General features: G+C 34.0%; 1 protein-coding gene across 1 annotated transcript in view; it reads right to left on the reverse strand.

The window, feature by feature from the left end:
- ASCC3 (activating signal cointegrator 1 complex subunit 3) overlaps nt 1-25,208 on the reverse strand; it is a gene marked incomplete at both ends in the record, with an annotated part of 318,402 nt that overhangs the window by 223,515 nt on the left and 69,679 nt on the right. Inside the window, 2 exons of the mRNA XM_079716820.1 lie at nt 14,798-14,938; nt 15,374-15,574. Coding sequence (XP_079572946.1) covers nt 14,798-14,938; nt 15,374-15,574 — 342 coding nt within the window. The remainder of the gene's footprint in view (nt 1-14,797; nt 14,939-15,373; nt 15,575-25,208) is intronic.

The raw sequence follows: 25,208 nt of genomic DNA on the forward strand, positions 1-25,208 counted from the left end.
ACTAGGTAAAATTGCATAATAATAAATGGAAAAAAGTTATCAAAAATCAACCACAATATATAGAATTTATATGGAAAAGAGAAGACCTGGAATAATCAAAACGACTCTGAAAAAGAACAAACTTGGAGGACTTATACTACCTGATTTCAAGACATATTATATAGTTATAGTAATCAAGACAGTGTGGTACAGGCGTAAAGATAAACATACAAATCAATGAAACAATAGAATTCAGAAATAGTCACATATATGGTCAATTCGTTTTCAGTATTGGTGCCAAGGTAATTCAATGGAAAAAAGATTACCTTTTCAACAAATGATGTCAGAACAACAGATATTCATATTCAAAAAAAAATGAACCTCAATCCCTACCTCTTACACAAAAATTAACTCAAAATAGATCACAGCCTAAAACTAAGAACTAAAGCTATAAAATTTCTAGAAGAAAACATAAGGAAAAGATCTTACTTCTCTTGGGCTTGGTAAATATTTTAAAAACAGGACACAAAAAGTATGCACTATGAAAGAGAAAGTCAATACTCAGAACTCTATTAAAATTTAAAGTGTTTACTTTTCAAAAGACACTATTACAAACATGAAAAGGCAAGTCTACTAAGGTAAGAGAATATTTGCAAAGCATATATCCAACACAGGACTTGTATTTAGAGTCATACAAGTCTTATGACTAAATAGTAAGACAAACCACCCACTTAAAATACTTTAGACAAGGCAAACGACTTGAAAAGATACATCACCAAAGAAGATATACAGATGCCAAAAAGACACATGAAAAGATGCTCAACCATCATTAGTCATTAGGGAAATGCAAATTAAAATCACAATGAGATGTTACTACACATCCACTAGAATAGCTAAAATTAAAGAGCTGAAGTAGTAAAGAGGATGTGAAAGAACTGGAATTTTCATACACGGTTGGTGGGAATGTAAAGCATTTCAGCCACTTTGGAAACAGTTTGGTAGTTTCTTAAAAAGTTTAATATGCATCTACCATATCCCCAGCAACTCTACTCCTAGGTACTTACCCAGAAATGAAAGGCCTATGTCCACAAAAATGATTGCAAAAGAATGTTCATAGCAGTGTTATCTGTAATAGCCAAAAACTGGAACCAAGGCACATATCCATCAAAATTGAATGGATAAGCAATTCATGGTATACCCATGCGACACAAAATTACTTAGCAGTACAAAGGAATAAACCATTAATACATGCAACAACATGGATAAATATCAAAATAATTATAGAGTGAAAAAAGCCAGATTTTAAAAAAGCATACAATGTATTCTTCTACTTACATAATTTTTTTTATTGTAAACAAAATTTTATTTTAATGACAGAAACCATTTCAGTGGTTGCCTGGGGATGAGAGTGGCAGATGGTGAGAGATGGATTACAAAGGGATGTGAGGAAACTTTTAGGGCTGATGAATATGTTCATTATTTTGATTGTTGTGATGGTTTCACTGGTATGCGCATATGTCAAAACTCATTAAATTGTGTTCTTTAAATATGTATGTTTTTTGCACATTAGTTATACCTCAATAAACCTGAAATAAAATGTTTAGAGATCAACTAGCATGCCTGCATTAAGTATAACATGTAGTAGTATCTAGTGCTTTCCTTAGAATATAATTGATTATTATTTTCCTTTCTAGTAAGAAAAGTCCCAAATGTAGGAATGAATCAATAGCTTTAATTCTCTTACAAAAAAGAAGATCAAACTTAACATAAAAGCCTTCTTTTAACAAGCCTTCTCAAAAGGTTCTCTCCTTAATCAATTCCACAGATTATTGTTCTGCCAAAGGGATAAGTCAAAAGGATATTCTACTTAGTACCAAATAAGTGCCACTCACACTTAACTATACTGTCGCTTCTAAAACTGAGGGGAAAGCCATCAATTTTTTCTTTTCTCCTGGACTGAAACAGCCAGGTATAGTTCAAAGTGTCAGTGTAGCATAAATCAAGTGTATACCCTGGGGTTACTTCTCATGAAGTACAGTGGGATAGGAGAAGAATAAAGAACCCAATGAAGATGCAGAAAGAAACTAACATTTGTTGAAGGACAACTATGTGCAAAGTTCTAACTCCAAAAGACCTTTTATATGTTATATCAAATAACAACAGTAAGACACTTAAAATATTTTAGTCTTCTATAACTTGAGGGAACAAAGCACTATACAATGAAAATGTTTTTAAGGCAAACAGGCAAGACCACAGATATTATTCTTTTAGACTATTAGCTTTTGAGGTTTGGCCCTGCCTTAAACACGATTGACTCCCCAACACATGTACTATGCCTTACACGCTATAGATAAGGTGCCTAATATTTCTTTAAGATAAAAGAAATATTTACAACATATAAATTAGACGGCAATGAGAATTAAGGTACCATATTTAAAGTACCAAAGAAAATAATTTTTTTATTTTTTAAATATAACAGATCCAAAATTAGCTTGCATTCAGAGGCGCTCTGAATAACGGAGAAAAAAAGTATTATAACTGGGGCTTCCCTGGTGGTGCAGTGGTTAAGAATCCACCTGCCCATGCAGGGGACACAGGTTCGAGCCCTGGTCTGGGAGGATTCCACATGCCGCGGAGCAACTAAGCCTGTGCGCCACAACTGCTGAAGCCCACGCGCCTAAAGCCCGTGCTCCGCAACAAGAGAAGCCACCGCAATGAGAAGCCCACGCACCGCAATGAAAGAGTAGCCCCCGCTCGCCGCAACTAGAGAAAGCCCGCGCACAGCAAGAAAGACCCAATGCAGCCAAAAATAAATAAATAAATAAAATTGTTTTTAAAAAAAATTATAAGTGGAACACCAGGAACTAGATAACCCATGGCCCATCCTATGAGTAAGCCTAGGGGAGTGCATCATATATATAACTATCACCCATCAACAGAAAAGACAAAGAACCTTTTCTAGTTCCCTTTCAAGGGAACTAGACCCAGTGAATCGCTGCACTTAAAGAAACGGAAGTCTATGCTTATGGTAATGCCATTGATAAATGAGAATGTAAAGAAAACCCCTTAATCAGCAGTTCATGAAGAATCAACTTAAAAACTAGAAGAGAAAATTTTTTTCTCCACTGTATCAAATTAGTTTCTGAAATATCCTATTTAGCTCTTTTCCCTCAATATTCAATCTGCTATGAATAAGTAAATAAATTTTATTTTTAAGTAAAAGTCATCAGAAGTGCACAGTAAACATATTATATCCAGTAAAGGGAATACTCTGCAGCCATCAAATGTCATGCAATACGAACTAATCCTCAATACTATGTAAAAATATTTACTGGAAAAATTTAATAATAAACAATCAACTTTCATTTTTTAATGTTATACATCCTTGCCTCAAAAAAAGATTAAGAGGATATATACTAAACTTTGTAATTTTCTGTATTTTTAAAACTTTCCTACAATGAGCATGTTATCCTTTGGAATAAAAAAAAATGTGGCGTACAGAAATTCTCAAGATAAAATTAACTTTTAATTCACACTGATTTTTTAAAGTGTCACAAAGCTCCAGTTAGAAATGTAAAACTACACAACAAAATACACAGAAAATGACCTGTAGGATACAAAATGGTTTAAAATATGTGATCTAACATAATATTTATCATAATATGAATAGGCGTACCCTCTAACATTGTGATGACTTTATCCAAGAACAATAGGCAGTAAATATTTCTATGTAATGAGTTTAACAAAAGTTCAAATCAATGATGAATCCAAGTACAATTAGTATCCTTAAGAAAAATTATTTATGGCTGTAGTGGCACAAAGCTTTGCAAAAATAAGATTTCATATATTTCTAGTTTTGATACATGAAAAATATTTTTTTACAATAATGTGAAAATGAAAATTATACATCTAAGAGAAGCTATTTAGATCAGTCATAGATATTACAGAAAGCACAGCTCCCTACAAATCCTAAAATTAGCCAGCTCTGGACTTGCATTTTAGGTTTATAGCAACTTTGTAGTTCTGCTGCAGTGTTTATGAGACGAGCCATTTTGACAACAATTTCCTTGAAGAGTGACCAAAGCACCCCCAACAACAGAAAACTTGCTTTCAAATCAAGAACTAAAAAAATTGCCCTGACCTATCAAGCTCTCAGGGTATTATAAGACTGTATTTTCTCACTGACATCACACCATATCAAACTAGAAATTTCTGAAGAAAGCATAAGCATTTGGTATTGTTCAAGAAAGTGCAAGAATTCAGATTAACAGAGAATGTTTTTATTCATCAGATCCTTTAAGCAGAGATTTTTTTTTTAATTCCAGAGGTAAGTTATAAGAATAAATTCAAAATTTCAAAAAATATCTCAGATACTAATGAGTATATAGAATGCTCTTATGTTTCTGTGATGCCTTGGGGGAAGAAATTTGAAGATATGCTTGAATTATAAAGTCCCTGACCTTGCCTTTTTTTTTTTTTTAAGAATAGGACACAAACGTAATTTATCAGGATTTTCCCCTTAAAATGAGGTCTGGAACTGCTATTAATCAAAGAAGCACTAGTACTTTAAAACTTGCTTTGAGTGGATATTTATATTCAGTTAGCTAAACTTAAAATGACAAATGATATTTTCAAATACAGTTAAGCCTCTTTTTCACAAGTAAAAAATATAGGCTGAATGCTTTTGCACTTCTGAACTTTATACAACTTTTACATTTCTGTTTATGAAATTTTTTCTTCTCAGAGCTAACTATATGGTTCTCTGTTTTCAACTTTTAATTCAATAAAATAGTCATTTTAAATAGTAAAATATTTAGAAGTTCCAGACTTCCAAAACAAAAAAACTTTCTTAGTAATCACATACATATAGCTTAGTCATTATTCTGTGATCATTTTAATTGTTTGCTGTCCATTAGCATGAGAACAGTGAATTTTGTAACTTTCACTCAATAAAGCAGAATGAGCTGATGTAAACTCTCCTCTCTAGTTCAAAAACATATAAGAGGAAATATTTAAAACAACACAAACACACACACACTAAGATAGAAAAGCCAAAGACATCAGCGTCTAAGGCTGGGCTACTTTCAAAGTTATTGAGACCAAACTGCTGTAATTTGTAGAGTGTTATCACCATGTATACAGACAACCAAAGATATTTATAGATGAGCTATTAATATTAATAAGAGCATTTAGCAGGATTGTGGGATAAAATATAAACACACAAAAACTAATAGTGTTCTTAAACGCCAATGATAACCATTACATAACAGGAATTTTAAAAGACAGCAACAAATAATATAAGATCCCCAGAAACAAATCTTAAAAAAGACATATAAGACCCATGACGAAAATTATAACACATTTTTGAAGGTCAAAAAGGACCTAAAAAGTGGAAAATATACAATGGTCATGGATGGAGAGATGACATGATACAAGTGTCAATTCTCCCCCGAAGTATTCCATAAACTCACTGCAATTCTTATAAAATCTCAACAGGTCCTTTGATGTACTGAAATTAGAGTCTGATTTCAAAATGAAAATGCTCAAGTAAAGGCTGAAGAATAACTAAGGTTATTCTGAAAAATGAGAATAAAATAAGGAGGTGGAATTTGCTTTACGTTCAAGACTTATTATGAAATAATAGTAATTAAAACAGCATAGTCGCGAGGCCAGGCCAGACATATACAACAATGTAACAACAAAAAGCTCCATAATACCCATAAGACAACAGTAGAATTTAGAATATCATAAAGGTGGCATTTCAAATTTACCAGGAAAGTATAGAGAGAAAATGATGATGAAATAGTTGGCTTCCCTTAGGTAAAAAAATAAAATTAGAACGCTGCCCTCACCAAAATAACAACTAAAATTCAGAGAGATTCAAGACTTAAATGTGAAAAACAAAACTTTAAATCTATTAGAAGAAAAATATAGGAAAAGGATCTCATAAACTTGGGTCATAGTATAGGCATTCCTCATTTTATTGCACTTCACCTAGTTGTGCTTTGCAGATAGTGTGTTTTTCACAAACTGAAGGTTGTGGCAACTGTTCACTATCAGATGATGGTGAGCATTTTTTAGCAATAAAGTATTTTTAAATTAAGGTATTACATTATTTTTTAAGACACAGTGCTACTGCACACTTAATATACTACAGTATGGTATAAATATAACTTTCATATGAATTGGGAAACCAAATAATTCATGTGACTCGCTTTACTGCAATATACGCTTTACTGTGGTCGTCTGGAACCAAACCAGCAATATCTCCAAATCATGCTTAGTATTTCCAAGAAAATATAACAAACAAAAAAGGCAACAAACCATAGAGTATGTTGATAAATTTGACTGTATTATAATTTTAAGTCTGTATGGCTGGGCAAAACAGAGTAGACACATTTCATCTTACCCTATTTATTACATCTAAAAACCCTAGACAAAATACATGAAACAGACATCAGAAGACTCTAAAAATTGGAAATAAGAAGTGAGACTGCATAGGGATCTCAGGATTCAAGGAATAACCTGGCAGTGCGTTCCTTTCTTTCTTTCTTTGACTCCTATATATCCCAATCAGGTGCTGAAGAAGCTCAAAACTAGGAAAGTGAAAGGGTACAGAACCCATCCATGAAACAAAATAAACAAAACAACCAAGATACAAGAAGTTCCTCTAAACAAAGTACTGATGGAGGGCAGCCCTGATGAACAGAAACTTTTTTTTTTTTAATTTTATTTTTGGCTGCATTGGGTCTTTGTTGCTGCACACAGGCTTTCTCTAGTTGTGGCGAGTGGGGGCTACTCTTCATTGTGGTGCGCGGGCTTCTCATTGCGGTGGCTTCTCTTGTTATGGCGGAGAACGGGCTCTAGGCACGCGGGCTTCAGTAGTTGCAACATGCAGACTCCGTAGTTGCGGCACGCGGCCCTAAGGCACACAGGCTTCAGTAGTTGTGGCCCGTGGGCTCGGTAGTTGTGGCTTGTGGGCTCTAGAGTGCAGGCTCAGTAGTTGTGGCACATGGGCTTAGGTGCTCCGCGGCATGTGGGATCTTCCTGGACCAGGGCTCGAACCCATGTCCCCTGCATTGGCAGGTGGATTCTTAACCACTGCACCACCAGGGAAGTCCATGAACAGAAACTTTTTGACAACACCAGCCAAACAGCATGAAAAAAAAAAATTGTTCCTCCCCAACCTCATTGTGTAACGAGACTGGCACTGAGGGTTTGGGGACACGTGTAGAAAAAGTCCTGACAACTATCCCAGCCAGAGAGTAACAGGTAACAAGATTTAAGTAGGAACCAGAGTCTCATAACACCATACCCAAAATGTACAGGGTATGACTGAAAATAACATAAAAGCCAGGAAAATCTCAACTCAAATGAGAAAAAACATGCAACAAATTCCAACACTGAGATGACAAAGATGTTGGAATTATCTGACAAGACTTTTAAAGCAACTATCATAAAAATCCTTTAAAGAACAGTTTCAAACACACTCAAAACAAATGAAACAAAGTCTCAGCAAAGAAACATAAAGCAAAACCAAAAAAAAGTTTAGAACTGAAAAATACAACAACCTAAATTAAAAACTCACTGGTAGGGCTCAATAGCAAGAATTCAGACAACAGATGAAAGAATCAGTGGACTCAAAGATGGATCATAATTATCCAATCTGAACAACAGAGAAAACATATTTAAGAATAGAAAAAGAAAACCAGATCTCAGGGTCCTGTGGGACAATAACAAAAGAACTAACATTCCCATCACTGCAGTCCAACAAAGAAAGGAGAAAAAGTAAAGGGCTGAAGAAATAAAGGATAAAAATTTCCCAAACCTGACAAAAGACATAAATCTATAGACACGAAGCAAAGACAAAGAAAGAATCTTGAAAGGTGATCAAGAGAAAGAAAAAACAAATTACCTGTAGGGGAACAGTAATTTGAATGGCAGTGAATATTTCTTTGGAGACCTTGGAGGTCAGAAAAAGTGACACATTTTTCAAGTGGTGAAAGAAAAGAACGTATAACCTACAAATCTATATCCAGCAAAAATATCTTTTAGAACTGGAGATGCAATAAAGATATCCTCCGATTTTATACAGAAAGGTAGCAACATTAAATGAAACATATACACAGATATCCAGATAAAACTGTAACCTGAGCATGTGTAATTTCTAACCATTTTTCCTCCCCTTTTTTCCTCCTCTCCACCCTTAAGTATATACACATTTTCAGTGAAATAATCAATAAAATATATGCCAGAGGAAGAATTCCCTTGAGAGAAGAGTAAATTGGGGCAGGAACACTGAATGTGACATAAGCACATGCATATGTGCACACACACCCTCCCAACTAAGGTTGCTGGATGAGCTCTGAGCTGGCAGAATAATACAACAGAAATTCAGGGTTCCCTTTGCTGTTGCCTGGGCCTAACAGGTTTGACAAAGCTCGCTTCATCCCCAGCCAAAATGGAAACAAAAACAAAACCTGAAATAACCCATCTCAACTTCCAAAGCTGCAGAAATAAACTCCGCCCAGGATAAGGATGAGCAAACAAATTTTTTAAAAAGGATAATGATTTCAGAACTCAGAGCAAATGCCTTGCTTTGATACAGAGTTACTGCTAGGAGAGGAGAAACCTTTTCTAAAATTTCTGACCAGTATTTTCACTGAGATTTAAAAGAATACTGCACCTATGATACTAGGAAAGAATGTAGAAGGGATAATCTGAGTTGAGGAAAGAGTATAAGAAAAAGCTCAACTGCTCAACGGAGCCACTGAAAAGCAAAATGAATACTTTAAAACAGCAATTCTTGATAAAGAGTACATTTAGGGGGAGACGTTTGAAATTAACAATAGATGGAGAATAATGAAAAATAAGGTTGGAAAAGTAGATTGATGTTTTCACTGATGACAAATTTACTAAATTGTTCAAAGTTGCTTTTCAGTTGAACACCAAAGAGGTATCTGTTGCCTACACAGACTACTTCTTCTGACAATAAATCTTAGAATTATATAATTCTCTCTTGTAAAAGGAAATTTTATATCAAACCTCAATAAAATCATAACTGCTGCTAGACCTGACAATCCCTAGCGAACTACAAAACAGGTTACATCTCGCATTATACTTAATTTATACAAGATTCTTAACAAGCTAGGTAGTTATACTTAATTCAGTAAACAGTAAAGAGCCAATGAAAATTTATGATCAAGGAAATAATATGATCAGAAGAGCATGACAGAGAATTTGCAAATGAGATTAATTTGACTTCTCATACTAAAAAAAAAAAAAAAAGATAAACAAACAACACTGAAAACATATTTAAAAATGACAGGGAATGATACCTTCCAGTAACAGCCCAGCACAGAACACGTTTTATCTACTAGTTTTTAGAACATTTTTTTAAAATTATTTTGTATGTGTAGGATATGAAGCAGCAGTTTACAAATTACATATTAACTAATAATACATCAGAAGTACCTCTGTAGTAAAATATGAAAAAGCAAAAAAAAGACAGGGAAAATTTAAGGTTATATTTAATTGTGTTAATTATTAGGAAACTTACAATGGGAATCATTAAAAAGCTATTAAAAATGATAAAAATGGAAAAAGTAGGGAAAGTAGGAAATTAAAAATTCAAAAATATAAGTTGAGTGTGTCTGTACTCCCACATGCCCTGTAATATTCCTGCTTTGCTCTCTCTACAGCCCAACCTCAAAGGCAGTGATAGCAGCACAGTCTATTAATCTGTGAGCATGTGAGATATAGGTAGAAAGATAGTGTGAAGAGGTTAATAACTATATAGTTTCAGGTCTACAGAAATTACCATCATGGATAGTAGGGGTACATTGGAGGAGAATAAAGAGCAAGCACAAAATACCAGGTTCCACTTATAAACTATTACAGAGGCCAAGCACATGGTCCCTGCCCAGATCTAGGGAAGTACAGAGACGAGCAAATGAAAGACAAAGAGATGCTCATCAACCTTCTGAATATATAATATATAAATCGAGATAGATTTTAATGAGTTTTGCTTCCTGTATGTGTGAAATGGAGACACTACTCAATAAGGCTTTTGTAATGACTTACTGAGGATGTATATATGCACTTAGCATAGTGACTGGCCCATAATTTGAATTCAAATGTTACCGGTCTTTTCTTTCCATAAATACTCTTTCACTAGCATCAGTTCATTAACACAACTGAATATGGTATAAGAGTAATCAAAATTTTGTTTGAGATTGCCCAGATTTCTAAGACCACACCAGATCCAAAAGCATGTTCTTTGTGGTCAAGGTATTATTTCATGAATATAAATGAATGGTGCTGTTGTACTCAGGCAAGAGGAAAATAAAGTACTTACAGAGTTCAAACTGAGTTTAGTAGAATGGGTAAGATTTAGAGAAATGTCAATGAATAAAGGAAGACATCATGAAAAAGAAAACGCAAGATGAAACTTACTAATTAGCAAAGTTCATTTGAAAAAATGTTGAATAATGTTATTTTAGAAAAAGCAGAAATGGTCTGGCTGAAGTTCATATTGGAAAGCAGCTGGGAACATTAGGCTGAAAATCAGGCTGGATGTAGATTATGAAGAGAATCCAATGTCATACATAAGGAGCTTTCCCCTATAATAGCAGTTCTCAAAACGTTTTGCCTTTGGGACTCCTTTGCACTCTTAAAAATTACTGAGGCCCCAAACAGCTTTTCTTTTTCTGGGTTATATCTATCAATACTTCTTACATGAGAAATTGAAACTAAGAAATTTTTACAACACAATATTACAAAGTACTCGTTCTATTAGTTGTCAGTGATGATGACATCACACATTATGTAGCCTCTGGAAAACTCAACTCTATTCTTGTGAGAAAATGAGAGTAAAAGAAAATAACATCACAATATTATTACAAAAACTGGTTTTAACTTCGCTGATCCCCTGAAGAGTCTTAGCAAACTCTGGTGTCCCCATATCAATTTTGAGAGTTGCCTCTCTATAGCAATGCAAAAGACCAAATCAATGCAGGGGTTTTTTGTTGTTTTTTTTTTTAATTTTTTAACATCTTTATTAGAGTACAATGGCTTTACAATGGTGTGTCAGTTTCTGTTTTATAACAAAGTGAATCAGTTATACATATACATATGTCCCCATATCTCTTCTCTCTTGCATCTCCCTCCCTCCCACCCTCCCTATCCCACCCCTCTAGGTGGTCACAAAGCACTGAGCTGATCTCCCTGGGTTATGTGGCTGCTTCCCACTAGCTATCTATTTTACAGTTTGGTAGTGTATATACGTCCATGCCACTCTCTCACTTTGTCCCAGCTTACCCTTCCCCCTCCCCGTATCCTCAAGTCCATTCTCTAGTAGGTCAATGCAGGGGGTTTTTTGGTCTGTTTTGTTTTTTCGTTTTCTTAACTGGTCTGTTAATGGTATGCAGAAAGACTAATGCAGAAAGATACAGAAGAACCCTGGATACAGCATAGCAGTGAGATAAGATTACCAAAGCCAAACTTAACATTTACAGAAAATTTCATAAGTCTGTACTTGCAAGTAATAAAAGAGGAACAAACTGACTTAATTTCTTCCCTTAATTTCATTGTACCCACCAGGATACAAAACTCATTTCTTTAGGTAGGCTATATCATAGGTATGGTCTCAGATGCTCTAGAATGGTTCCGGTTTCAGGAAATTTTATTTTTAATAAAGACAGTTGGTTATGTGCCAAATTTTTATCTAATTTGCGTGACTTCATAAGACATTATGAAAGTAAAAATCACACACTAAAAAAATATCTATCAGTCTATGTGTCTTGATGTGTAGTTTTAAGATAATGATCTCTGTCTGCAATTATGTTTAGCTAGCCCTGAAAGCTATCATACATAACACTGTTTCTATAAATGTGTCCATAAATATAGAAACTGTACGTAACATTGTACTGTTACACAAATCTTAAAACTCCTTTCTCTTTATTGTATAAACTTAATATTTTAAACATGATTCAGTTCATTGTGCTAAGTCTACAAATTATATAAAAAGAATAAAAATTTATTAGCTAAAGTGACTATATATAAATATAATTGTTATTGTTTTTAGGTGATAATTCTCTAGATTTTTTTAACAAAATCAAATTTAAAATGTTTCAAGGAAAAGGCTGGATGAATAGAATCTAGAGTTACTAAAACTTTTTATTTTCAACCCAAAATTACTAGATATGCAACAGGGTGATGTGACTCATTCACAGAAAAAAAAGGCAGTCAATAAAACCTGACTAGTAATGGGCCACATGCTGTGTTCAGCAATGACTTTAAACAGGCTACTATAAATATGGTAAAAGAAATTTTTTTAATTTAAGGAAACTGTCATTAATAACCAGAGCTACATCCTTGATTATTGCTTTTATCTACTGACCTTTACTGAAATACATACTGGTCTTCACTAATAAAACTTTAAACTCTAGTAGTATTAATTAAAAATCAGGTATAATATTTAAAATATTTAACAACTAGTATGAATGGACAACTGTCCACCAGAAAGGCGGGGTGGTAAGGATGCCAGGCTGACAGGCAAACATATTCTTTCATTCCCACCCTAGACCAGCACTGAGGCCTGGGGAAGTCAGCATTGGTACAGGAAAGGACGAAATAAGGTGATTAACTGTAAGAAAACAAACTAATAGGAACAGCTGCCCTAGGGTTAAAACTACATCCTAGAGGCCTCCTGCTGGTCCAGGTACTAACCCTTTAATTGCTGGATTATGAGTTGGTAGGAGCTGCACTTGGAGGGCTCTTAGCAGTAACCATTTCCCAATGAGCTAAAAAATATTTCAATATTTTAACAACTGGTACTGTCATATACCCTGAGAACAGTTGAATATCAGTCCTTCACAAACTAAAAGAATAGTAACAAATACTGTCACCACTGATATGACAAAATTCTATTTTACAATTTAGAGATGAGTTTAAATTTTTTTTAATTTTAGCATTCCAAAAACTAAAGCTATTAATACAAAAACAAATACTTCAGTAAACTAAAGGCTTCACTATCTCTACATTTTGGGAAATTTTCCAAACTTCTAAAAGTACTCTTAACTAGAGCCTTCATTATTAATCACTAAGTCCTAAAATGGTGGCATTTTGTAATTTCTTTAAAAAATTAAGTTAACACACCTTTACTTTCCCAACTTTTGATCTCTAAATAAGGTGATTTTGTTATTTTCAGTAACTTTAAAAATTATTTCATTTATTTGCTATACATATTATATTGAACTGACTTGAAAACTAAACATCTATAGATAGGCATTTTTTCCCTCACATGACAAACCCTCATTTTACTGATTTTCTTTCAAATACTACCAAGCTCCTTCACTATCTTGGTGGTTTAAACCACTACCATCACCACCTAAAACAACAAACTGTGGATATAAAAGATGGGCAAAAGTGAAATATTTTAGTAGAAATTTATCACAAACTTCGAAATTTGAAGACTTGGAATCCAATCCTATCTACATGATTTACTGGAAATGGGAGCCCAGGCAAGACCTGTTACCTCAATAAGCCTTACTCTCCTCAACAGAACTGCATTGTTACGTCTGTAGGGCAACTAGCATAGTGACAAGAGCATCATGCTAGCTGGTGTCCCATAAATTTTACTTTCCTTTCCCTAGCCTTTACCAAAAAATTAGGTAATTGGGTGATAGGTTATGAAACAACTATATAGAAGAAAAATAATTATGCTGAATGAAACAATGATACCTAGAGTAAAATAAAAATTATGCTTATTTTTTAGATTATAACATTAACACAGTCTTACAGTAGAAAAAGTGGGGAAAAAATCTTCCATAATCCTACCACCAGACATAACTACTATAATTATTCCTCCTGATAGCATTTTGGTTATTGCATAGAATATATAATTGTATTAACATAAAGAGTTGTTCCTGTATTTTTCTAAACTTCAATTTCTAAGGCCATTAAAAATTCCCAGAAAACATCATTTTAAGGAATATTTTATCAAGTGAAGTATCATATTGTTTAACTAGGAAATGAAGATACCCTCAAATCACATTTTAAATCAATGTCTATTCACTGTTTCAAAAGCTACATCATCTATTTTCCATTAAACTCCCCTGAATTGTCCCATTAATATTTGGTAATACATTATTTTATTTTTTACAAGCACTATGAACATCACCTACTTACATGCTGCATCCATTAATGATAATCTAGCTGTAGTTCTAATGTAGTTTTTGCCTACTCAGTCATAACATAAGATCCTTGAAGGCAGGACGGTATCTTAAATGCCCTGCTTGTCATACATTTCACCTAATATAGTGCTATATACAGTGCAAGATTTAGTAGCTTCCTATTTGCTAAAATACAGAATGACTAAAAACTTTTTTATATACGTTAAACCATCCTTATGGAATACTTTAGAATGCTACTGGGATCCTTTAAAGATCTATAACATATAAAGTATAAAGATACATTTTCCTGTTCTTAAAACTGAAGTCTGGTCTTATGAAAATCCTCATTGCCTATTGTTTTAAAAGATCAACATTTACTGTCAATGACTTAAAATCTACACCAGGAGTCTAACAATATTCAAGATAAGGCAAGAATCATGGAAGTTAGAAGGGCTATAATTGAACAAAGCACCAGCAAAAACCTCTTCTGTAGAGGATAGGCTGTGGTTACAAATAAAGAAGTTCACCATGTTACATTTGTATTATGTTTTATAGTTACTTAAGGTATAGTTGTTTAACAATTGCTTGGAAAAAAAAAGAATGGTATTAAGCAACAACAACAAAAATCTAAGTATACAACATACCTGAGTTCGTAAAATTTCATTTTTTGACAACTGCATATCACCAGTCAATTCTTTCACAATGATGCCCAGTGGCTCTAGACGTCTGCTGAAGTAATTTGTCATTTCAGCTGCCAACGCTTTCATTGGAGCAACATATACAATCTGCGCCAAAGAAACACTAGCTTGATGAATGAGCAAAAACTACAATGTCAATACAAGTCACTATTTATTGTGAAATATGATTCTAGCCACTTAGGGTGAAAAATCTTAATAGTGATATATGAAAAGTTCTTATCTTTGTTGCATAAGTGTGCAGCTGTTTACAGGACAATGGAATTTGTTTACATAGCCTTATCACTTTGAAAACTGGTGCTTCAAAGCTAAGTGCATTTTCATAGCTTTCACAGGGGTAGTGGGATTTTCATAACACAAATAGGGATTGCCTAAAAGTAGTGAAGTAAATCATGCAGCATTCTTTACATGACTTCATGTATAATATCCTTTAAAACTTCCAGATCTCATGTAACATGTACAACTGCAAAATGATTTAAAATTTTACAATTTAAAAAGCTGTTGTCGGACTTGTTAATTTCCTACCTTAAATTCATTCTTTCTGATAACACCTTGTTGAAAATGCTGGCGAATTTCATGCAAAACTGTAAGCATTGCAATGTTGGTCTTTCCAGCTCCAGTAGGGGCACAAATCAGCATGTTCTCATTGGTGTTGTAGGCAGTCTCAAACACAATTGACTGGATTCTATTGAGTCTTCTCATTCCTTTAAAAGCTAGCTGTCCAATCTAAAAATGACATGACCCACTATAAATGATAATAATGTGAAGGTCTCATACAAAACATTAAATGCAAATTTTTTGTAATAAAAAAACAAATGACTAATTTGTTTAGTCTCTCAATGTGTCCTGTATTTAAACTAAGTATGCACAGTTGACAACTCACAACTATTGTACAATTCTAATGCACTTGGGAATTGTAACCCACTAAATTTGAAAAATATGATAATGAGACTATACCTGTATCTTTGTACACAATCCTAAGTACAAAACCATGATAATAATGTAATGAAACAAAATTAAACAGGTATTTTTGATTTCATATAATGATAGCCTAGTTTATTTAGATTGAGGATGACAAATGAAAGTGCAAACAAGAAAATTCCTCAGGATATAAATCAATAAGAAATTCTGTTTCAATATGTTATGGATTTTTAAAGATACTTTTTTGAAAAGGCAGCCTTAATAGTAGGAATAACAGCTGTAGATTATGTTTGTTCAGAACTTACACTGTGACACATGCAATTGTAAGCACTTTCATATATTTATTTATTTAATCCTCAAAACAATTCTATAGTATAGGTACCATTATTACGTCCTTTTAATAGAGAAGAAATTAAAGACACAGAGTGGTTAATTAATTTTTCCTAAAATCTTCTATACAAAAAGTCTTTAGAGATGAAAACTACAATGTCTGAGAGTAAACAAAACACTGGAAGGAATTAATGGCAGGAAACTGGAATAGCTAAATTAATGCCAGAAAAAAATTGATTTAAAAGCCAAGAATAGGGCTTCTCTGGTGGCGCAGTGGTTGAGAGTCCGCCTGCCAATGCAGGGGACACGGGTTCATGCCCCGGTATGGGAAGATCCCACATGCCTCGGAGCCACTAGGCCCGTGAGCCATGGCTGCTGAGCCTGCGTGTCCGGAGCCTGTGCTCCGCAACGGGAGAGGCCACAACAGTGAGAGGCCCGCGTACCGCAAAAAAAAAAGAAAAAAAAGCCAAGAATATTACCAGGAATAGAGACCCAGTCATTTCATGAAGAAGATGATTAATCATTAGGGCGTAACAATCCTAAATGTTTATAAACCCAATAACAGATCTTCAAAACACATGAAGCAAAAACTGATAGACATGCAAAGGGAAATAGGCAAATCTGCAATTTCAGTCAGAGATTTCAACATCCTTCTCCAAGAACTGATAAGTCAAGTAGGCATGAAAATCAGCAAGGCTACAATAGATTTGAACAGCACTATCAACCAATTTGACCTGACTGACATTTATTTATCTAACAATAATTCTCCTCAATTGTTCATGGAACATTTAACAAGATATATATACACCATATTCTGGGCCATAAAACAAGTCTCAATAAATTGAAAAGGAAGCAGTACATACAAAATATATTCCCTGATCACAATGGAGTTAAATTAGAAGTGCTTACTAGAAATATCCTTAGAAAATATACAAATATTTGGAACTAAATAACGTTCTTCTTAAATAACCCATGGATGAAAGAAGGACTCAAAAGGGAAATTAACTATTCTTAACTGAAGAAAATGAAAACTCAACATATGAGAATTTGTAGATGTTGCTAAAGCACTATTCAAGGAAAAATATATAGCACTAGCCACCTATATGAAAAAAGAGGAAAGGTTTCAAATGAATGACTTCATCTTTCAAAATAAGATATTAGAAAAAGGAAAAATTAAAACCGAAGTAAAACAGAATAAAAGAAATAATAAAGATCAAAGTAGATATCAATGAAATGAAAACAGAAAAGCTTATTGTTTGAGATCACTAAAATTGATTAATCTCTAGCCAGACTGGTCAGGAAAAAAAGAGAGAAGACAGGGAATTCCCTAGCACTCCAGTGGTTAGGACTCTACACTCTCACTGCTGAGGTCCTAGGTTCAATCCCTGGTTGGGGAACTAAGATCCCACAAGCTACATGGCGTGGTCAAAAAAAAAGAGAAGACACAAATTACTAATGCCAAGAATGAGAAGGATGGCATCACTACAGATGCTGCGGATATTAAAATAATATAAGGGAATATTATAAACGACTTTATGCCAATAAATTTGACCATTTAGATCAAATGGACAACTTTCTTAAAAGATACAAATTAACAAAGTTCATTCATGAAGAAATATACAACTTAAATAACTCTATATCTGTTACAGAAATTAAGGCTGAAGTTAAAATCCTTCCCACAAAGAAAACTCTAGGCCCAAACAGTTTCACTGGTAAATTCTACCTAACATTTAATGAGGAAATAATACCAATTTTTCATGGAGTTTTAGACTGTTCAGAAAAACTGCAGAGGAGAGAATACTTCCCAAATCATTCTATGAGGCAAGCTTTCCCCTAATACCAAAACCAGACAAAATATAATTGCAGACCAATATCCTTTATGAACATAGAAAAAAATTATAAACAAAACTTTAGTATATCGAATTCTATAACATAATACTATATCATTACCAAGTGGGGATTATCACAGGAACGCAGGGTTAGTTTAACATTCAAACTCAATGTAATTCACCATAATAATACACTATAATGGAAAAGCCATATGATCATCTCAATAGATGTAGAAAAATAATGACAAAATCCTACATCCATTCCTAACCAAAAAGAAAAACAATGTCTCAGCAAACTAGAAATAGAAGGGAATTCCTCAAACTGTCAAAGGATATCTACAAAAACCCTACAGCTCATACTATACTTAATGGTGAAAGACTAAATGGTTTCCCCTAAAATCAAGAACAAGATATTACACTCACCACTTAACGCCATACTATATGTTATACTCACCACTTATCATAGTACTATAGGTTCCAGTCAGTGCAATCCAGGAAAAAACATTATTTTTTAATATAAAAATAAAGGCATTCATATAGGAAAGGAAGAAGAAAAACTGTCTTTATTTAGAGATGACATGATTTCCTAGGCAAAAATCTGATGGAATCTACAAAAAATCTCCTAACACTAATAAGTGAATTTAAGAAGGTTCGAGGATACATGACCAGCATTTTTAAAAAATTATATTTCTGTATACTATCAATGAAAAATCTGAAAGTAAAAAATTTTTTTAAATCAATTACAATAGCATCGAAATTATAAAAATTTTAAGAGATAGGAAACACTTATGTACTAAAAACTATGTAATTTTGCTAACAGAATGAAAAAAAATCTATGAAAGATGTCAGTTCTTCCCAAATTGATATACAGATTCAATGCAAATCCAATTCAATATCTCAGTAGGCTTTTCTATAGAAATTAACAAGCTGGTTCTAAAATCCATATGGAAACACAGAGGATCTAGAAGAGACAAAACAACTGTGAAACAAAAGAACAATGTAAGAGAGCTAAAACTACCTGATTTCAAGGGTTATTAAAAAACTAGAGAAATCAAAACAGCATGGTATTGGCATAAAGATAAATAAATCGAGGAACAGAATAAGGAATCCACAAAGAAACCCTCACATATACGGACGGCTGATTTTTTTTTGGTTTAGAAAATGTCGATTTTTTTTTTTTTACATCTTTATTGGAGTATAATTGCTTTACAATGGTGTGTTAGTTTCTGCTTTATAACAAAGTGAATCAGTTATACATATACATATGTTCCCATATCTCTTCCCTCTTGCATCTCTCTCCCTCTGACCCTCCCTATCCCACCCCTCTAGGTGGTCACAAAGCACCGAGCTGATCTCCCTGTGTTGAGGGTATGGGGAGAGGGAAGGGTAAGCTGTGACAAAGCCAGAGAGAGGCATGGACATATATACACTACCAAACGTAAAATAGGTAGCTAGTGGGATGGCTGATTTTTGACAAAGGCTCAAAGGCAATGCAAATGACAAAGGATAGCATTTTCAATAAATGATGCTGGAATAAATGGATAGCCACACGAAAAAAATAAACTTGGATCCATACCTCCTACCATATACAAAAGTTAACTCAAAATGGATCACCGACCTAAAATGAAACTTAAAACTATAAAACGTGTTCAAGAAAATAAAAGATAAATTTTTTGTGGTCCTGAGTTAGGCCAAGATTTCTTAAACACGGCATAATCTATAAACAAACAAATTGATAAACTGGACTTAAGCAAAACGAAAAACTTATAGTCTTCAAGATAATGTTAAGAAAATGAAAGAAGAAGCCACATCATGGGAGAATATCTCTGTGAATCTTACAAGTGATAAAGGACTTGAATCCAGAATATATAAAGAATTCTCCAAACACAATGATAAGAAAACAAACAATCCAATTTTTTAAATGGTCAAAAGATTTGAACAGTCACTTCACCAAAGAAAGTATGTGGATGGCAATAAGAACACAAAAAAGATTCTCAACACCGTGAGTCATTAGGGAATTGAAAGTTAAAACCACAATGAGATAACACTATACACCTATTAAAATGCCTCAAAATTTTTTAAATGCCCATTGCAAGTGTTGGTGGGGATGTGGAGGAACTGGCACTTAATTTTTAAAAAGTTAAACATACACTTAACGTGATCCAGCCATACCACTTCTAGGTTTTACCCAAGAGAAAAAAAAAAAAAGTATATGTACATACAAAAACTTGTAAACAAGTGTTCATAGCAGCTTTATCTGTAATAGGCTAAGAGTAGAAACAACTCATATGTCCATCAAAAGATGAATGGATAAATACAATGTAGCACATTCATACAATGGGATACTACTCAGTGATAAAAAGGAATGAATCACTGAAACGTGTAAAATAAGGATGAATCTCAAAATGATTGTTGAATGAAAGAAGCCAGACAAAAAAAGGAATACATACTGCATGGTTACATTTATATAGAAATCTAGAAAATACAAACTAATCTATAGTGACAGAAAGCAGATTAGTTGATGCTTGGGGGTAGGGAGGTGGGTGGAGGGAGAGATAGGAGGGCTTGCAGGGGGCACGAAACACCTTTTGAAAGTGACCATTATGTTCACTATCTTGATTGTGGTGATGGTTTCACATGTGTTTACATAGGCTAACTTATCAAATTCTCACTTTAAATATATATGGTTTATTGTATGTCAAGTATACTTCAATAAAGCTGCCTTTTTAAAATTAAAAATAATTTTATAGACTTATCTGTTATATCCACTTATGCCTTCAACTGGATACACACACTTTGAAGATATCAGAGTAGTATCTCTAGGGCCTAAAAACTCTTGGGCAGACCGATGAAACACCTGAGAGTACCAGCGATACTTTCTCATCGATCTCTGCTGATGACTCAGCCTTGGACTGGCAGTGCAGCACATTTTTCAGAACACGAGGCTTAGGGTCAGAGGCCAAGGTTAAAAGATTGGCTTTGTATTTGCAATGTAACTTTGAACATAATTAACACCTCTGAGTTCTATTTCCTCATCTGTAAAATAAGGTTAGTTACACTATCACACAAGGAAATTATAAAAATAATAAAAATAGCCAACAATTACAGAGTTCTTATTATGAGCCAATCACAGGGTAAATCCTTCATATGAATATCCTAATTATTTGTAATAACCATACCAGATTATTTTACAGATGGGGAAACAGAGACTTCAAAAGACTTAATTTCACACAGCTATAAATGGTGGAGTTAGGATTCGAAGATAGTGTAACTTCAGAATCACAGTCTTTAATTGCTAATGTTTATAAACCATATAGTATAAACCATACAGTGTAGGTACTTGCAACTGTGTTGAAATAAATTAATAGCATCTATTATCATCACTGTCATACATCATCTTTGTTTTTTATATGAAGCTTCTAAAATACTATGGGAAGTGAATGCTACATTTTCCAGTCTTTATAGACTCATGACAAAAGTCCACTATTCCTAAACTACAAATTTGATCATGTCACATTCCAGCTTGAAGATTTTCTGAGACTTCTCACTGTCCATTTTAACTATACAGGGTATGTAGCATACAAGATCTTTCAAGGCACAGAAGGTATAGCAAATAGAACCCTTCAAAATGTGAATCCTTGTTATTATCTTCCACTACTGCTATCTATACATACTATTCTCTGGACATTCTTTGTACCTTGCACCACCTATAATACCTTTCCCAGCATTGAGAAACTCTTCATTATCATTCAAGTTCAATTTCAAATGTAATCTCTGGTCCCCTCCAATTCCATACGCAATTATTATATTATTGCATTTATACTCTGCCATATTTCAAAAGATTTAGGGAACTCCCATTTCTCTCAGCAGCTGGACATTCACACCACCCCCTTTATATATATATTGCCATTATGGCCCTTAACCACAAACACTGAAATGATTTATTCATATGTATATCCGGCCCACTGGATTTAAACTAAGGATTCAGTTTTGCTACTCTCTGCATTACCATAGTACCTAACCAATTGCCAGGAACATAATAGGTCTCTAAATAAATTTTTACTGATTGATAAATCAGTTGAATAAATGAGGGGAAAAGTCTTAAAAATCTTAAGAAGATACACACTTCATTCTCAATATCTTCCAAAGGAAGATTAAACTGGATCTAAGCAAAATAAGTAGCAGTTCCAGAAAAAACCTATATTCAACCTTGAATAAGAAACATTTCTTTTGTTCTTAAAGGTTACAGTTCATTCAAGAAGCAAACTAAGGCATTAGAAGAATATACTCACAAACAAACCTATTACACATGGAGGTTTCTAACATTCTATTCAATTCAACAATCATTTACTGATCAGTTGTACAAATATTACTATACTAAGGACTTATGTCAGTATAAATGTTTCTTCTCTTAACAAAAGTAAGAGCGTGTCTAAAATGATCCTTAGAATATTTAGCTTGTGGTTTAAAGGGGAAAAAAGGTGATAAAATTGTATTAGGTCATTTCAGTTGTCTATAATAAAGATATGGACTATGTGCTGAGGTATCTGAGGGGAGAGAGAGTCACTAAGAAGAATGCTCTTTCAGGTAGAAGGAACTGAGTGTTAGAGAAACACCTGGAACTAGTTAAAAGTTAGTAGCTGTGTGACACAGATGGGAGGAAGGGGAAGCAGAGATAATGAAGATGGAAAAGTAGGTTATGACCACACTATGAAGACGGGACTACCATAGAGACTCATCTACCTCTAAAGATTTTCCTGAAAGAATATAGGGTAATGGAGGAAACTAAGGCCTAGAGAAGTTAAACAACTCACCCGAGTCCACACTGCTAATAAACTGTGGAAGAGATGAGACCTGAACTGAGTTTGTCTTAGCTCCAAACACGAATTACCACCAAATATACCGTCTAAAATACTATCATACAATGATTCAGTTTGCCAATTAATGTCTCGACATTCATTTAAAAACCACTGCAAGGGCTTCCCTGGTGGCGCGGTGGTTGAGAGTCCGCCTGCTGATGCAGGGGACACGGGTTCGTGCCCCGGTCCGGGAAGATCGCACATGCCGCGGAGTGGCTGGGCCTGTGAGCAATGGCTGCTGGGCCTGCACGCCTTAAATTACTGTTGCATATATACAGTCTTCACTAGCAACAGAATATGCTAATGAGAAACAAGTTACCAAAAAAAAAGCAAACTCCTACAAAAATTTATAAATTACTTCCACAGCGCACATTCTGCCCCCTCTCCCCAAAGTTTATTTTCATTTTTCATTTTAAATTCAGAAAAATGGATGAAATAATTTTCAAAATAAACGTTGGTAAAAAAAATAAAAGGAATGTGTACAGGCAGCAACTGTAACAGTATTAAAAAATATCACTAGAGGATTCAGTATGTTTTAAGTTATGTTTGTGAGCTACTAGAACATGAGATAATTAAGTTAAAGTTCACTGAGCATAAGGAATTTCTTGTATTGAAATAATATTCAAATTATATTCACAAATATCTTAAGAAAACAAAAGATTAAAGAGGAAGAATAAGTGTGACTATATCAAAACTCTATTTTACTTAAATTTAGAACTATGTAGTAATAATATTCACTGTTTTATTTATATTTCATACATACACTAATGTCTAATTAAATGGCACTAACAATCATTGCTTCCAAATATTTGATATTCTTCTAACTTAGAAGAAATGCAGGTGTTCATTTTATACATGAATGAATATACAAAATTGAACTGCAATTATTTTTCTTAGCGTCTTAGTATTTGCACTTAAATAGAAAACTGAGTATCATGGCTAATTTATCATAAAGGCTTTATGTATAGCACAGTCATTCGAAATATGTACCATTTTCCCTTTTAATTAGTTTTAACTAAGCATTTTCAAAGCATCATAATCAGTAGATGAAACTGTTACAAGTTTCATCCTAAATACACTTGTCTATGTATATTTTGGATTCATCAGACTACTAATCTTACAGAAATGACATGACTCATATATGCAATCCCATAGAAAATATGTTTCTAATATACTTTATCAAACACTAGCTACACAGGCTGTTACCAAATACATGCTTTATTTTTAAAAAATAATCTGGACGATACTATTTACCTGGAAGAACAAAAATGTACACTAGGGGCTTCCCAGGTGGTGCAGTGGTTAAGAATCCGCCTGTCAATGCAGGGGACATGGGTTCGATCCCTGGTCCGGGAAGATCCCACATGCTACGAAGCAACTAAGCCCTTGTGCCACAACTACTGAGGCTGTGCTCTAGAGCCCGCAAGCCACAACTACTGAGCCCGTGTGCCACAACTACTGAAGTCCGTGTGCCTAGAGCCCATGCTCTGCAACAAGAGAAGCCACTGCAATGAGAAGCCCGCGCACCGCAACGAAGAGTAGCCCCCGCTCGCCGCAACTAGAGAAAGCCCATGTGCAGCAACAAAGACCCAACACAGCCAAAAATAAATAAATAAATTTATTTTTAAAATGTACACTACACATACTGCACTAACTGTTTATAGTAATCAAATGTAGGTACTTATACTGCCAGTCAGTTAAAATGCATTAACTGGGTATCTGAGATGAAACCAGGATCATGTCATCCCTTCCAAGTTAGTATATGTATCATAAGCTTAAGTTTTAAATATTCTAACAGCAAACATCAATTTCGGCATGTATTTAGGAAAAATCATATAGATACCAAAGACATACATTATATAATTTTCACAGTTTAAGTTTCCTCTGGCTCTAGATAGCATGTGCCTTAGGTTCAAAATTTCAGAATCAGAGATGATCACAACTCAGTACAGGCAGTCCAAGCTCTATATGCTGGAATCCACCACTCTAATGCTTCCCATAAACCACGGTCTACGCCACAAACTACTTAACAGCCATGGAAGGTATTCTATTCACTAAGATGGAAAGATCTTGTTATTTGAAAAAAGCAAGATGCATACCCATATTATAATATGCTACTTTTCTCAAAGATGGTGGGGGTGGGGAGTAGGGAATAAGAATCTGCTGTTTATATATATTTAACAGTTAACACTAAAATATGTTTACATTTGCTTGTAGACATTCTGGGAGAATACATAAAATCTAATACTGTGATTTTTAATAGACTGAAATAAGGATCTGGGCAGACAGGGGACAAGGATAAATTATGAGACTTTTCACTATTTAAAGATTTCTAGTTTTTAAAATGTGATAATACCTATGCAAAAAGAAAAAGATAAAAAACACACACAAAGATATACAACTGACTTCCTTAAAAAAACG

This window comes from Hyperoodon ampullatus (genome assembly GCF_949752795.1).
Source record: "Hyperoodon ampullatus genome assembly, chromosome: 12".
Lineage (NCBI taxonomy): Eukaryota > Metazoa > Chordata > Mammalia > Artiodactyla > Ziphiidae > Hyperoodon > Hyperoodon ampullatus.